Here is a 17,181-nt window from a genome sequence, read left to right on the forward strand (position 1 = left end):
AGCTGCAGATTGTACACTTAGCATAGATCGCCATCTGGTGTTTGGCCCGGATGTTTGCAGTTTGTTTTTGTTCTTTGGACAGTCTTTGGAAGTCACGAGTTCGGTGACTCCTCCTTCGGTCCGTACTGCGCATGGGCTTCGGCTCCATCCTCAGATTGTTTTTTTCCGCCATCGGGCTCGGATGTGATACTTCGTGCTCCGGCTTCGAACTTCTACGGTTCCAGCCTCAACGGAAAATCCTCGTTCTTCGAGTTTCTTCATCTATCTTCATCTCTTGAAGCGGCACTTTTCTCCAATCCGCACATCGGCACCGGCCTTCGGGCCCTCCTCGACTCCGGACCCGGCCGATGGAAAGGACTCCGTTCAAAAAGTGCCCAAAATGTGGGTCTAAATTTCCCCACACCGACCTCCATCAGGTGTGTAACCTTTGCCTCTCTCCAGAACACGAGGCTAGAGACTGCCCCGCCTGTAAGTCTTTTCGATCAAAAAAGACCATCCGGGATCGAAGAGCTCGATGCACCATGGCGCACTCCTCGACCGCGGCTCCACCGGACATCTTCGGAGACGACACCGGAGCTTCGAGGCAACAACACACCGAGCAGGAGGAAGACGTCGTCAGCGCTTCCGAGGCCGACGACTCAGACGTGGAGGACATCACACCGGCGCAGAGGGTCGTGAGTACTCTACCCCCTCCCACCCCCGCGCCCAAAACCAAAGAGACTCAGGTTACACCCTCGCCTGCAGGCCTGGGTAAAACCAAGCACGCAGCTTCTATCACCCCACCTTCGGGCCCGGTGTCGAAGCCTCACAAGTCTCACGGCAGCTCGGGCTCGAGCCAGCCGACGCCTGGTGCCGATAAACACCGTTCGGCACCGAAGAAAGTGACGCCCAGCTCGACGCCGGAGCCTGGACTCTCGGTGCCGACAAAACACAAACACAAATCCCTCGGCACCGACGCTCCGGCGCCGAAGACTACCTCGACGCCAAAAAAAAACGGAGGTTCCAAAAAGGCATGGCGCAGAGTAACCACCAAAATCCTCGGCTCCGAAAACATCGGCGCCAGCGGACGATTCGGCGCCACTGGACCTTTTTACACCAGATCCTTATCAAAAGACCTTATCTAAGGATCCAAAGACTGGGCTATTGACTTTAGCTGCCAAGAAAAGACGTCTTGACACGCCAGCTCCTCCTCCACCGCCCAAGCGGAAGGACTCTGCCACATCTCCTCTGAGTGCCCTCCCCACTACCACCTCCTCCTCCTCCTCCACCTCTTCCGCCTCCTCCCCCTCCCAGGTCTCCGCCACCCTTGCCTCATCATTCCCCGACCCCGTCCCCAGATCCGGATTACGGGGATCCAGATTATGACCCGGCGGACGCCCCAATGGACCCCACTCCACCGGGGACCCCAGACCCATGGGAAGATTACCAAAACCCTGACATACCGGATGTGCCTCAGGACGACCTCTACCCATCCAGGCCATCTCCCCCAGAGGACTCACTAGGGTTTCACCACTTAGTGCAGAGAGCAGCACACTACCATGGGGTGGAAATGCATAGTGAACCAGTGGAAGACGACTTCTTACTGGATACATTTGATATTCAGGATAAGTCCACAGCTATCTTGCCCATGCTTAAGGGTGTCACCAAGCATGCTGCAGAGGTGTTCAAAGACCCTGTCAGGGCCAGGGTCTTAAACCCTAGAATAGAAAAAAAGTACAAGGCGGCACCCACAGACCCTACATACATTAAGGGCCCTGCTCCCTTAGATTCCCTAGTTGTGTCCACAGCTAGAAAGCGGTCTAACTCCCAGTCCTCAGGCGAGGCCCCACCGCCAGATAAGGAATCCAAACTTCTAGATGCGTCTGGTAAACGCACCGCCTCGCAAGCCGCGAACATCTGGCGCATTGCGAATACACAAGCGCTGCTTGCGCGTTATGACAGAGCACACTACGATGAGCTTGAGGCTCTTATGCAGCACCTCCTGGAAAAACACAAACGTAAAGCTCATGACCTGATACAGGAGGGAAAGCTAATTACTAACACCTCCATTAAATGTGCCCTCGATGCAGCCGACACTGCTTCTAGAGCCATAAATACTAGTGTCCTGCTTCGTCGTCATGCCTGGCTCAGGATCTCAGGGTTCAAGCCAGAAGTCCAGGCATCCATACTAAATCACCCCTTTGACCAACAAAATCTCTTCGGGCCAAAGGTAGACGAAGCATTAGAAAAAATGAAAAAGGACACAGACACAGCAAAGTCTATGGGGGCTTTACAATCACAAACCCCTAAACGCTCCTTTCGGCGCTCATCCTTTCGTAGCACAGGCAGAGGCTACTCCACCGATAGCGCCTCTACCTCCTACAAGTCCCCTCCTCAAAATACCTTCTCAAAGGGCTACCAAAGGGGTGGATACAGAGGCAACAACAATAAGGGCAGGGGCAAAACTAACACCACCCGTTCTGCCACCCCGCCTGCACAATGACTTCCCTCCGCTCCCCCCAAGACCATCCCACTCCGGTCGGGGGCAGACTACAAAACTTTATCCACGCATGGGAATCCATAACATCGGACAAATGGGTGACCCAAATTATTCGGTCAGGGTACTGTCTCGAGCTAACATCTACCCCACCCAATATCCCACCAAGGCACCGTCCAATGTCTCAAGAACATTCCACACTGCTCAAACAGGAGGTGCTCTCCCTCCTCCAAAAACACGCTATAGAGCAGGTCCCCGTCAATCAGCAAAATCTAGGGGTCTACTCTCTGTATTTCCTGATACCAAAGAAAGACGGGACCCTGAGGCCCATTCTGGACCTCCGGCCTCTAAATGCATACATACATTCAGACCATTTTCACATGGTCACCCTACAACAAGTCCTCCCGCTCCTCTCTCAAGGAGACTTTCTCACTACCTTGGATCTGAAAGACGCATACTTTCACATTCCAATACACCCTTCTCACAGGAAGTACCTCGGGTTTGTGGTGGACGGTCAACATTACCAGTTCACAGTTCTCCCCTTCGGGGTCACCACCGCACCACGGGTGTTTACCAAATGCCTAGCAGTTGTAGCAGCACACCTCAGACGTCAACATATTCACGTCTTCCCTTACTTAGACGACTGGCTCATAAAAGCCGCGTCCTACAACCAATGTGTGCAACATACCAACAGCACCATCCAACTGCTCCACCAGCTAGGCTTCACGGTGAACTACCCAAAGTCCCACCTCCTACCATCTCACACAAAGCAATATCTCGGGGCCACTATAGACACCTCCAAAGGTATTGCCTATCCAAACTCAGCCAGAATCGCAAGCATACAAGCCTTGCGCCAAACGTTCCTTCCTCAACACTCTCTTCCAGCAAGAGTGTTTATGAAGCTCATAGGGATGATGGCATCTTGCATCTTCATAGTGCCCCATGCAAGACTCCACATGCGTCCACTTCAAGAGTGCCTAGCACAACAGTGGAACCAGGCCCAAGGACAGCTGACGGATCTGGTGTTGGTGGACGGCCGCACCCATCACTCTCTGCAGTGGTGAAACACCACAAACCTTTCCAAAGGGCGGCCGTTCCTGGACCCGGTTCCTCAGGTGATTCTAACAGCGGACGCATCGCTCTCCGGCTGGGGAGCGCACCTCTTACACCTCACAATGCAAGGTCTATGGACGCCACAGCAAAAGTCGCTCCACATCAACCATCTGGAGCTCTTGGCGATCTTTCTAGCCCTAAAATCCTTTCAAAAACAGATTTCAGCCAAAGCAGTCCTCATTCGCACAGACAATATGACTGCAATGTATTATATTCAAAAACAGGGGGGGGGCACACTCTCCCCAGCTCTCCCGCTTAGCCCAGAGCATATGGAGATGGGCAATTCCTCAAAACATCTTTCTCCTGGCACAGCACGTTCCAGGCGTACAAAACACCATGGCAGATCTGCTCAGCAGACAAACGCAACAACTACACGAATGGGAACTGCATCCACAAGTTCTTCGCCCATTCTTCCACAAGTGGGGGCATCCTCAGATAGACCTCTTCGCCACCCACGAAAACAAAAAATGCCCAAGCTTCGCCGCCAGATACCCACACCCATTGTCCAAAGGCAATGCGATATGGATGAACTGGTCAGGCAAATTTGCATACGCCTTTCCACCTCTCCCGCTAATTCCATTAGTGGTAAGGAAGCTACAACAGCACTCCCTCACACTCATTCTGGTAGCTCCAACATGGGCCAGGCAGCCGTGGTACACCACACTACTACAGCTCTCGGTGGTACCACATCAAAAACTGCACCTGTCCCCATGCCTCCTAACTCAGAACCATGGAGAAATCAGGCACCCGGACCCAGCTCAGCTCAACCTTGCGATCTGGCTCCTGAAATCTTAGAATTTGGGTACCTTAACCTTCCCCCTGATTGCATGAACATTATCAAGAAAGCCAGACGTCCTACCACTCGAGCATGTTATGCCGCAAAGTGGAAGAGATTTGTTGTTTACTGCCGTAACAATACAATCAACCCTTTAGATGCATCCATACAGCACATCATATGCTATCTACTCCATCTCCAAAGGTGTAACCTGGCATATTCATCCATACGCCTACACCTAGCAGTGATTGCTGCTTACCTACAAAACAGACAGCATTTATCACTGTTCAGAGTGCCCGCTATTAAAGCCTTTATGGAAGGCCTTAAAGGAGTAATTCCTCCCAGGGCACCACCTTCCCCTGTATGGAATCTAAATGTAGTTCTTACAAGGCTAATGGGTCCGCCCTTCGAACCAATGCATAAATGTGAGCTACAGTTCCTCACCTGGAAAACAGCTTTCCTCATAGCTATCACTTCCCTTAGAAGGGTTGGTGAAATACAAGCGTTCACTATACAGGAACCCTTCTTACAAATACATCACAGCAAAGTGATACTTCGTACAAATCCAAAGTTTCTGCCCAAGGTCATTTCCCCCTTCCATCTCAATCAATCGGTGGAATTACCTGTTTTTTTCTCGCAACCTCAATCTGTTGCGGAAAGGGCTCTACATACACTTGATGTTAAGAGGGCTTTACTGTACTACATACAGAGAACACAACCTTTCAGGAAAACTAAACAATTGTTTGTTTCCTTCTCTCCACCACATAAAGGCAACCCCATCTCTAAATCAGGGATAGCTAGGTGGATTGTAAAGTGCATACAAATTTGCTATCAAAAGGCAAAAAGAACATTATCTGTTCCACCTAAAGCCCACTCTACTAGAAAGTTAGGGGCTTTTATGGCTTTTCTAGGGAACATACCCTTAGATGACATCTGCAAAGCAGCCACATGGTCAACACCGCACACCTTCACAAAACATTACTGTGTAGACGTGCATTCCAAGCAACAAGCTAGTGTGGGCCAGGCTGTACTAAAGACACTTTTTCAAACCGCTGCAACGGATACCGGTGGTCGCCGCTAAAGTTGGGTACTGCTATATAATCTATGCTAAGTGTACAATCTGCAGCTCATATGCCTCGAACGGAATATGCTACTTACCAATATGCATCTGTTCTTGGCATGTAGAGCTGCAGAGTTGTACACGCCCACCCGCCTCCCCGGCTACCTGTATCCGTTCCAGTCCATCTTATTTAGTTACAACACACATGGGTTTCTCACTGTTATTACTACGCTCCATCATTTCCCTGTTGGCGAAAAACAATCTGAGGATGGAGCCGAAGCCCATGCGCAGTACGGACCGAAGGAGGAGTCCCCGAACTCGTGACTTCCAAAGACTGTCCAAAGAACAAAAACAAACTGCAAACATCCAGGCCCAACACCAGATGGCGATCTATGCTAAGTGTACAACTCTGCAGCTCTACATGCCAAGAACAGATGCATACTGGTAAGTAGCATATTCCTTACTTGCATTGATTTGCAGGCAATTTTAGTGAGGAGACCGCAAAAATAAAGCTGTATGTGTTTAAAAAATCGTCAGTCACCCTGCTGAGACAGGTGTGTTGGCACGTATTATATGGGTAGAATTGTAAGTGCATGCAAATATTCTTCAAGCGCACAAACACTTTGGCAGTGGAGCCTACATGCATAGGGGTGCTATCTAGCACTGTAAGTGAGATAAAAAAGTTTGAGAGATTACTCTAAAAAAGACATGGGCAAAGAAGTGTAACTAGGAATATTTTATTAGAGGCGTTGCCTTAGTAATACATAACACCCTGCATATATGATTATAATACCGTCATCAGCTTCATCCCAATTATTTTCAGGGAGAAAAATGCAAGTACTCCCGAGGCCGGGCTTACATGCACCCCACCCTTCAAAAAAAGTAACAGTGGGGAGCCACGGGCAATGGCCAATGGGTCAAGGGAGTCGCGGGTCATAAAAGTTTGGGAACCACTAGTCTAGGGGTATTTAGGCACGTAGTCCGCATTCTTCTGCCTGCCAGACTAGCCGTCGCTTTTCAAGTTACCCATTGTTGTGCATTTTCTTAAAGGGTTGACTAATATGTAGCCTGCAACCCATTTTGTTGTATCCCAGAGGGATCTTAATTTGTTTTTGACTTTTCTAATGGGGACTCCGTTTGAACCCCTCCATAGTTCCATAGTGTGCCCCCCTTGAGGATGTTGACTCTTAAAACTGCATTCTTGTTTACTATCACTTCAGCCAGGTGGGTGAGTGAGTTGTAAGCACTTAGTTCTCATACTCCTTTTATCTCCTTTTACCCTGACAAACTGGTGTTGCGAACCAGGACTGCTTTCCTGCCCCGAGTGGTGATACATTTCCACCTGGTTCAGTCCATCACCCTTCCATCTTTTTATCCTCTGCTTCATCCCACTACGGAGGAGGAGAGGTTGCATAGGTTGTAGCCTGGGCTGACTGGACTGCACCAGGGACATATGACTGATTGGCCAGCTTCATTGGATACTGTGATGCAAAAAAGAGGTAAAGCCTCGCAGAAAAGAAGCCCTTTGAGTTGGATTATTTAATTGTAGAATTCTGCAAAGTGGCAATGTGGATGTTCCTACACACCTTTGTCGAACATTACAGTCTATATTCCTGGGGTGTAGGGACGAGGGTGGCCGTTTCAAGTCCCAGTTTCCCAAATAAATCGGACGGCTGATGCTTCCTTTATGGGTTGGGGAGCTCATCTCCAAAACCTGCCAATTCATGGAGTATGGACTCCAAACACAGGGGTCTTCATGTCAATTACCTAGAGCTGTAAGCTGTTAACCTAGCCGTGAAAGCGTTCCTACCTCACCCAAAACACAAAGTTGTCCTAATTCGAACAGACAATATGACAACTATGTATTATATACAAAAACAGGGGGATTGCACAATCTCCAATTATCGGGTATAGCGCAGAAAATATGGAGTTTAGCAATACATCACAACATTCATCTCCTGGCAGAACATGTTATAGGAATAAGCAATCCAGTTGTAGACCTTCTAAGCAGGATGCAGCAACAAGCCCACAAATGGGATCTGCACCCCAAAGCCCTCCTACCATACTTTCAAAGATGGGGGTTTCCACAAATAGTTTGCAACCCCAGAAAACATAAAATGCCAAAAATTATTTGCAAGCAGGTACCCACACCAGCAATCCAAGGGCAATGGTCTATGGATGGACTGGTCACAGATATTTGCCTACACTTTTCCTCCTCTCCCACTACTTCCATTAGTGGTGAGAAAGCTGTGACAAATCTTGCTTACAATGATTCTCATAACGCCGATGTGGGCTCGCCAACCGTGGTTCTCAACACTGAACAAAGGTACACTAAGACACCCCAATCCCAAGGAAATAAACCTTGCAATATGGCTCCTGAAGTCTTAGAATTTAGTTACTTTAACTTCCCAGAGCAGTGTATGGATATTCTTAAAGAAGCTCGCAAACCTACCACAAGACAATGTTATACAGCTAAATGGAAACAACTTGTTATATTTTGCCAGGAACAAAAATGCACAAGTACAGACAATACTTGCTTATTGCATTTGCAAACCACAGGGTTAGCTTATACTTAAATACGATTACACCTGGTGGCTATTGCAGCCTATCTGCAAAATAGACAACACTTGTCGTCTTATGGGGCCTCCATTTGAACCACAACACTCTTGACAATTGCAGTACTTGTTTTGGAAAGTCGCCTTTTTAATCGTCATCACTTCCCTTAGAAATCTCAGTGAGATTCAGGAATTAACATTGGAAGAACCATTTTTCCAGCTTCATAGACAATGTAGTGCTTAGAACAAACCCAAAATTCCTTCCAAAGATCCTTTCCAATTTTCATATAAATCATTCAGTTGCAGAGAGCTTTACATACTTTATATGTTAAAAGAGCTTTAATGTATTACATCCACAGGATTAAAACGTTCAGAAAGACCAATTATTCATTGCTTTTACACCTCCCCACATGGGAAATGCAATTTCCTAATCTGGAATGTCAAGATGGATAGTTAAATGCATCCAAAAAATGCATCTAAAGCTAAAAGGCCCCTATTCTCTACCCCCCCCCCCCCCCCCCCCCCCACCCCCAAAAAAAAAAAACTCAGTCTAATCATAAAATAGGAGCTTCTATGGCATTCTTAGGAAACATTCCATTGCTGATATTTGCAAAGCAGCGACATGGTATACTCCACCCTCATTCGCAAAACATTGTGTGGATGTATGTGCACGTCAACAAGCCAATGTTGGTCAATCTGTACTAAAACCCTTTTCAAACAACTGCAACCCCCGCGTGTTAACTGCTTAGGTAGAGGGACTGCTTTACAGTCCATGCACAGCACGTGTATTTACAGCACACATGCCTCAAATGGATTGTTACTTTCCCTGTAAGTATCTGTTCTTGGCGTGTAGTGCTGGAAGTTTACATGCGCCCTCCCTCCTCCTCAAATAATCCTGTGTAGGTTGCAGGTTACACACTTTACATCACATGTCTCGCATGGACATCACATTACTGATGCATACTATAACTCCATTCTCACCTATCTGCAGCAAAACAATCTGGCAATGGAGTTTATGACCATGCACAGTATTACCAAGAGGAGTCAAGTAGCCTTGTGACTCGAAGAAAACGTCTTGGAACAAAAACAACTTGTAATCATCCGAGCCCAACTTTGTCGGACTTATGTACAGCATGTGAATCTACAGCACTACATGCCAAGAACAGATGCTTGGAGTGTAAGTAACATAATCCTTTCCTGCAATAATGATCTTGCTAGTGGATACTCGATCTGCAGATTTCTCACCAATCCCCCAACCCCACATTTGATGGTTTTGATTTAGGGAAAGTTAATACACTGTAATGTTCTGCTTTGGTACTTCACTACTGTCTATGTCCGTCCAACTGCTCACCTCGAAGGGTTGAATAGGAAGGATGGAACCTGACATAGTGGCACCAGGGCTGGCACTATATGGCTATGGTGACGTCACATGATGTAATTTTCGGTGTTACACAGCCAGCACCCCTACCAGTGAAGTGGGCACTATGAAGTTTTCCGGATTGGAATCGGAGGTAGAGTATCCACCAGAAAGATCGTTACCGCAGGTAAGTAACTTTTTCATTTTGATCGCATCATGGATTTCAGGGTTGTTGAGCAGCCTCATGTGTGATACGCAGGCAGCAGGAAGGGAAAAGCTGTAAAAAAAATAATGTTATTGAGGATTGAGGTGGATCCTCCTGTGCATTAAAATGTGCTATGCTCTAACACGTAAAGAACCATCAGGCCTGTTCCTCCAGGGCCAAGTACTTCCACCTCGGCATTAGTGAGGGAAGTTGCTTTGCTGGTAAGCTGCAGAGTACAAACATGGGGCGAACTACTGCTTACATTTGGACAAGCGATGGGATGGCCCTTTTTCTCTTTCGGTCATCCAGGACTTCCTTGCCCTACAGGTCCTTTTGTCTAGTGTTGTACTGCTTCATGATCTATTTAAATGGTGAAGAATGTCAGTAGAAGTATCAGTCAGAAGGAAATTTAGCTTACCTTCTGAAACCTTCTCCTTCTGCTGGATGTTCTATCAACCTCAAGATTGCTTACTGATTTTCCCCACTTCTCTGTCTTGAAGGATGGTCATAAGAAAGCCAGGATAATAAGGTTTCAAATCATTTGGGTCCAGTACACACCAATAGTTTTATTGTCTTGTCCTTTCACCTTTTTTGCGTGGGGGAAAAATGGATGGGTAACTGACGTCAAGGCATCAGCGCTATATGGTTAGTCACTTTCCAATGTAATTTTTTCTGGTGCTGATGTGGAGCCATTACCCCATACCAGCATAGGAAAGCTGTAAAAATGTTCCAGTATCCATTATGGCACCTGAAATCTTCATAAGGTGAGCAATTTGCAAATACAGTATCCACTCTGGAAGATTGTTATTGAAGGTAACTAATTTTCTTTCAGTATACTAACCAATCATTTTTTGATAAGTCTAAAACATTCACTCAATGCTGATTCTCAAATATTTGCATACATTACCCAACAAGAATAAATGTTCAACATTAAGGCAATTATCTTTTACCCCACCCTCTAGTCATTGCCACTTATGACTTTTTGGGGACTGATTCATAGAATACCTCCCCCCTGGGTGGGCAGTAGCTTAACCATTTATTGCTGCTTTCGCTGACCTCCTGTTCATTTTATTTCAGGGCCATCCATTCATGGAAAGTTTACGAGAGAACAAGCCTTTGCTATGGAGTATAATCCTCTCGGGCCTTGCCATTGTTGGACTTCTGTCAGGATCCTCACCTGAATTCAATGAGCAGTTTGGTCTGGTGGACATCCCTATGGCGGTAAGAACACACTTTGTGGTTTAATATGGAAGAAAAGTCATGCAAATCATAATAAATAGTAACTTGTTTTCTGATGTAATTCAAATGCTATGTATCGGTTTTGGAGCTGGATGGGCTGCACCTCATTCCAATTTTGTAAGAATTGGAGGCACCAACCCTGCCAGTCAGCACAGAGAGAAATCCAAGAATTAGTGTAGTATTGCATATTCTCTCAAAATATATTCCATGTTTCCCCTTTAAAATGCCTCTTTGCAGGTGTAGAAATAATTCCTAATCCATAAATAGGTTACTGTGAGGAATCCTTGAAGTGCCCTTGGCAGCTTCGCAAACTGCATCATAACATAACAGTTGAACATAAAGCCCCTTATATTCACAAACCAATTTAGCTTAAACTAATACTGAAAATGGTAGAAAAGTGAAGAACATTTAATATAGGTAGAAGGAATTATTAAGTATGTGCTTTTTCTATTCTTGGGAAGAAACCATTTCAGCACACCATAGTGTTGACTGTGGATCTCTAACACAGCCATTTAAAGGTGGAAATGCCTTCGTTTTTGCCACGAACAAAGTAGTACCTCATGTTTGGAAAAAATTGTTGCTGCATTATGCTGTCTTGCCAGTGTTTTTGTTTAAGATGAATTGATATCAAAATTGCAAGTTCTCCAGGTCTGGGTCTGTAACTCTGTGTTCAAGGCATATGAGCTGCAGATCACACACTAGCATAGTAGATCGCCATCTGGTGTTGGGCTCGGATGCTTGCACGTTGTTGTTGTTGTCTTGGAAGAAGTCTTTGTAGTCACAAGATAGGTAACTCCTCCCTTGGACGACAGTGCGCATGGGCATCAACTCCATCGTTAGATTGTTTTTTTCCGCCATTGAGTTCGGATGCAACTTTTCCGTTCCGGTTGAAAATCTCAATTCCAAGCTTTTCGAAGCGCAAAATTTACAGAAAAACTATCGAATCACCTTCGACATCGATTTCATTGGCTCGATTCCGGACATCGACGCGGGCAGCTGGGCCTAGCCACGCCTTTCAAGAGATGCCCCCAGTGTGGAGCAAAATGTCCGCACAGTGACCATTACAAGGTCTGCAACCTGTGCCTATCACCTGAACACGACGAGTCCAGCCTGTGCATCCTTTCGATCCAAAAAGACCATCCGAGATCGAAGGGCTAAAAGACACATCATGGCACAGAGACCAGCTCCGGAACCAGAGGACATCTTTGATGAAGGCTCCGATATCCCAGAAGCAGATTCCGAGGATCTCTAAATCATCTCTGAGGCAGAAGACTCAGACGACCTCATCACTCCTGGGCAACGTGCGAGTACTACTGCCCCTGCCCCAACCCCTCCAAAACCAAAGGCAGTGGTCAAGACTTCGCCTGTTGGCCCCAGTCGAGACCGAAAACATCCTTCAGAAGCCCCGCCTCCGGGCTCGGCTTCGAAGAAAAAAGACAAGCCTTCCGGTAGCTCGGGACCGAGCAAACCGCATGTCATTGTCCCGCCGGCACCTTCGGCACCGAAGCCAAAAGAACACTCTGCGCCGAAATCGGCTCCGACGCCTTCCACCTCCAAATCTGCCCCGAAAACGCCAACGCCCATAGATAAGCCGGCTTCGAAGGTTCCCAAGCCTAAAGATCCAGCTTCGGCTCCGAAACTAACATCCTCGGCACCGAAACAAACGGCTAAGGACTCTGATACACCTCCTAAAGCCAAAACCTATAAGGATCAACCTCGCTCGGAACCAAAAAAATCGGCACCAAAAACTGTTACCGAGGAACAAGAACTTTTTCACCCAGATCCCATCGATCCAAGGCAGAAAAAGATTTATATCAACCCAAAAACTGGACATGTTACGGCTCTGCCATGTAAAAAACGAAAACTGGACACACCATCTGCTCCAGTTCCTGTACACAAGAAGGACTCTGCAACATCGCCTATGCCCCCTTCTTCTCCTACACTGCCTTCTAACCCACCTCCTCTGCCTACACCACCCTTACCTGTAACTTCTCCACCACATACACCACCTCCGGATGATGATGATGATGACCTAGGGGGTGGGGGTGATCCTAATGACCCGTTCACGGATCCAGATACCTCACCACTTGATGATTGGGCATTCCCTCTCCCAACAGACCCACCAGACCCACAGCCATATCCCTCAAAACCATCTCCCCCAGATGATCACCTAGGGTTTGGCCAATTATTAAATAGAGCTGCACTTTATCATGGTGTTACAATACACTCCGAAGCACCAGAGGAAGATTTCCTCTTAGATACTTTTGAACAACTCAAAATTCAGTACAATTATTACCTATGATCAAAGGAGTCATTAAGCATGCCCCCGAAGTATTTAAAGACCCTGTCTGTGCCAGGGTTCTTAACCCTAGTATAGAAAAGAAATATAGGCCTGCCCCTGAAGATCCTACTTGCATCAAAGGACAGTTGCCTTTGGAGTCTCTGGTAGTTTCCAATGCTAGGAAACGCGCCAACTCCCAGACCTTCGGAGATGCACCACCCCCGGATAAAGAATCCAAACTTCTAGAAGCTTCTGGCAAAAGAGTAGCAGCACAAGCAGCTAATCACTGGCGTATTGCCAACAACCAAGCACTACTGGCACGATATGACAGGGCACACTACGACCAGTTAGAAAATCTTACAACATCTGCCTGACCAGTATAAAACCCAGGCAACTGACCTTATCCAGGAGGGCAAACTAATTTCAAATGCTTCAATTAAATGTGCACTTGACGCAGCAGACATTGCCTCTAGATCAATTAACACCAGTGTACTCCTTAGATGACATGCCTGGCTACGCATTTCAGGCTTTAAGCTAGAGGTACAAACTACCATACTCAGCCATTCAACCAAGAACAGCTATTTGGGCCGGCTGTAGCCACTGCCCTTGAAAAAATGAAAAAGGACACAGACTGCTAAGTCCATGGGAGCATTACAGTCTCCACAAACGCGTGGCTCATTTCGGCGCTCCTTCTACAGAGGAGCCTCCAAAAATATGGGCGCAGACACCTCATCTACATTCAAAGCCACTACACAAACGTCCCCCAGTAGAGGATATTTTAGAGGCAGATACAGAGGGAACAACAACAAGGGACTAGGTCGAGGTAATAACACTCGCACCTCCCCTGCCACAAAACAGTGACTTTCCTCCGCTTCCCCCAGACCATTCCACTCCAGTCGAGGGCAGACTAACACAGTTCCTACCTGTCAGGAACTCCATCACAACAGACAAGTGGGTAAGACAAATTATCCAGTATGGTTACTGCCTGGAACTTACAGCTTCCCCCCCCCCCCCACACATACCACCCAAACAGCGTCCGATGTCCGCAGACAATCTTGCGCTCCTCAAACAAGAGGTTCTCTCACTGCTTCAAAAGCAAGCAATAGACCCAGTTTCCTTAGAGCATCAGGGAACAGGGGTATACTCACTGTACTTCCTAATCCCCAAAAAGGACGGGACTCTGAGACCAATACTCTACCTCAGACCCCTAAATCTGTATATACACGCAGATCATTTCCATATGATCACTCTTCAACAAGTGCTCCCACTGCTGCAACAAGGCGATTTCCTTGCCACACGATCTCAAGGACGCCTACTTCCACATTCCCATACATCCTGCTCACAGGAAGTACCTAAGGTTTGTGGTGGACGGACAACACTACCAGTTCAGTCCTTCCATTCGGGGTAACAACTGCGCCCAGAGTATTCACAAAATGTCTTGCAGTAGTAGCAGCACATCTTAGAAGACAACAAATTCAGGTCTTCCCGTATCTAGACGACTGGCTAATAAAAGCTGTCATTACACCAATGTCTTCTACACACTCACCAAACCATCCAACTATTACACAACTTGGGGTTCACTATCAACTATCCCAACTCTCATCTCCAACCCTCTCATACACACCAATATCTAGGAGCTACCATAAACACCTCCACAGCCCTAGCATATCCCAGTCCAGCCAGGATAGCCAGTATACAAGCTCTTATCACAAAATTTCAAAACCAACACTCTCTTCCAGCCAGAGTGTTCATGCAGCTCATAGGCATGATGGCATCTTGCATCTTCATTGTGCCTTATGCAGGACTTCAAATGCGTCCCTCACAGGAATGTCTAGCACGTCAGTGGAACCGGGCTCACGGACAACTCACAGATCTGGTGTTGGACAGCCGCACACCTCTCTCTCTACAGTGGTGGAACATAACAAACGTCCAAAGGGCGGCCGTTCCTAGAACCTCTTCCACAGATAGTGCTGACAGGCTCCCCATCCTGTGAGTGATGAGTCTTATCTCCTCGGACACACGACTCAACAAAGTGCTCCATATCAATTACCTAGAACTGCTAGCAGTATTCCTAGCACTAAAATCCTTCCAACTACATGTACAGAACAAGGCTGTCCTCATCCGGATGGACAACATGACAACCATTTATTACATACAAAAACAAGGAGGCACGCATTTTCTGCAGCTGTCCCAGCTCGCACAGAACATTTGGAGATGGGCCATTCCTCAGAACATATACCTACTTGCAGAACACCTTCCAGGGGTTCACAATCAGATTGTCGATCTGTTAAGTCGACAGGCACAACAGATCCACAAATGGGAACTACATCCCCAAGTTCTACTGCCCTTTTTCCAAAAATGGGGCCAACCGTGGGAGGAGTCACCTATCTCGTGACTACAAAGACTTCTTTCAAGACAACAACGTGCAAGCATCCGAGCCCAACACCAGATGGCGATCTACTATGCTAGTGTGTGGATCTGCAGCTCTACATGCCAAGAACAGATGCATACTGGTAAGTAGCATATTCCTTTTTGGTGCTCCAAAAGTCCGCAAACTTTGATACATGTCTTCCTGGACACCTCGTCAAAGATTCAAGTAAGAAAAATAACATTTTCCCACTTCCACCAACCAAAAGTCCATTCTCCAAAGGTCTTGCTGTGTGTTTTTTCCATGCAGTGGATTATGTCCTTAGGCTTTTCTACATTGGCCCATCCTCATGAAAAGTTCCACAGAAGGTAAGCTTCCCTTAGTCAAGATCTCAACCACTTTCTCCTAGTTGGCCAGTGCGGCACTTTCTGATTCTAAACATCTGGGCTGGGGCAAGCATTGTTTTCCCTGCTGCACCCTCCTTAAGGACGTAACCTGCACTTCTTGCCTGCGCACAGACTGTCCTCTGCAGCTGGGGACTGCATGTCCCATAATCCTCAGTGAGCAACTCACCTGTGCCTGATTCCACTCACATTTAAGTCATGCTGCTGTCCCGTGCAGTTGCTGTTCTCATAGATTTCCTTGTATAGTCATAATCACTGAATAGTCCCGCCCACGTTCGGGGACCCTGGAGCACTTCAATATATATCTTCTTGAGTGCAGAATTTGGCCTTCCTTCAGTAAGGCCTGTAAAAACACTAAAGAAAAAGACAGATTATGCAGCCTATATACATAGGCCGAATTCTTCATCGTAAAGTCTAAAAATGTCCAGCACAAAGCATTTGTGTATAATTTCAGAATATTTTGTAAACCGCATAAATCTCCCTCACAAACCGGACAGAGTAGCCTCATAGACTATCATTATATGGCTAAAAAGAGACTGTGCCTTTAAGAACCCACAGACTTCAGTATTCCATCATGCTCAACAGGTGGCAGTTACTCCAGTTCTTTTTTCCGGCTTCTCCTGACAGGACCTAGGAGCATTTAACTCGGCCTTTCTAAGGCTTCTCTTCAAAATTCACCTGTGAATTTTATTTAAAAACTACTTTATTCGAGGTTTTTCAACTCTCCCATTGCGTTTTGTGCAACTTTCTGACAGGTTTTTTTTTTTTTGTCTTTAAAAATGCCATCTTGGTGTTTGCTTAACATTTGGGAGCCTACGGACTTGCCCCAACGGGGGAGACTCTGGGTTACGCTGGGGCAAATGGTTGCAAAGCGGAATATTGCTCGTCTGTGGGGAGCATCGACACCACCTAAACTGGTGGACTGGCAAAACGATATGGACTGGTGCATGCTACAGGAAAAGGCGGTATATACGGCGCGAGGATGCCCACGGAAGTGGGGGGAGGTGCGGTCACTGTGGAACACCTTCCGAGGGGACATAGTTGAGCCTCCGCAGGCCTGGCTGTCTGGCCTGGAGATTCCGGTCTAATCAATGGCTGGTGCCCGACTTCAAGTATATTGGTTTAGTCCTCCTGCTGTCTCTGTAAGTTCCCGGTGCTGTGACACCCCAGATGTGAATGCACTTTTAAGACCAGTCTTTTGTGACCTACTTTTGTTATGTTATGTCATAAAATCAATAAAGATTTTACAAAAAAAAAATGCCATCTTTATTTGAGAAATGGGAGAAGGGAAGCCAAGACAGACCCCCATGATATCTGTATTATTTGTCATCTTCCTGAAGATCTTCAT

The 17,181-nt window shown here is 46.9% G+C and overlaps 1 protein-coding gene across 2 annotated transcripts in view; it reads left to right on the top strand.

Annotated features, from left to right (window-relative positions):
• The window catches only part of ATP13A1 (ATPase 13A1), a 412,373-nt gene that overhangs the window by 377,295 nt on the left and 17,897 nt on the right, over nucleotides 1-17,181 (top strand). For both annotated transcript variants that reach the window (XM_085654252.1, XM_085654251.1), the window contains exon 25: nucleotides 10,619-10,762. In XM_085654252.1, the coding sequence (XP_085510378.1) occupies nucleotides 10,619-10,762 (144 nt within the window). The remainder of the gene's footprint in view (nucleotides 1-10,618; nucleotides 10,763-17,181) is intronic.

This window comes from Triturus cristatus, chromosome 4_1 (assembly GCF_964204655.1).
Source record: "Triturus cristatus chromosome 4_1, aTriCri1.1, whole genome shotgun sequence".
NCBI classification, from domain to species: Eukaryota; Metazoa; Chordata; class Amphibia; order Caudata; family Salamandridae; genus Triturus; species Triturus cristatus.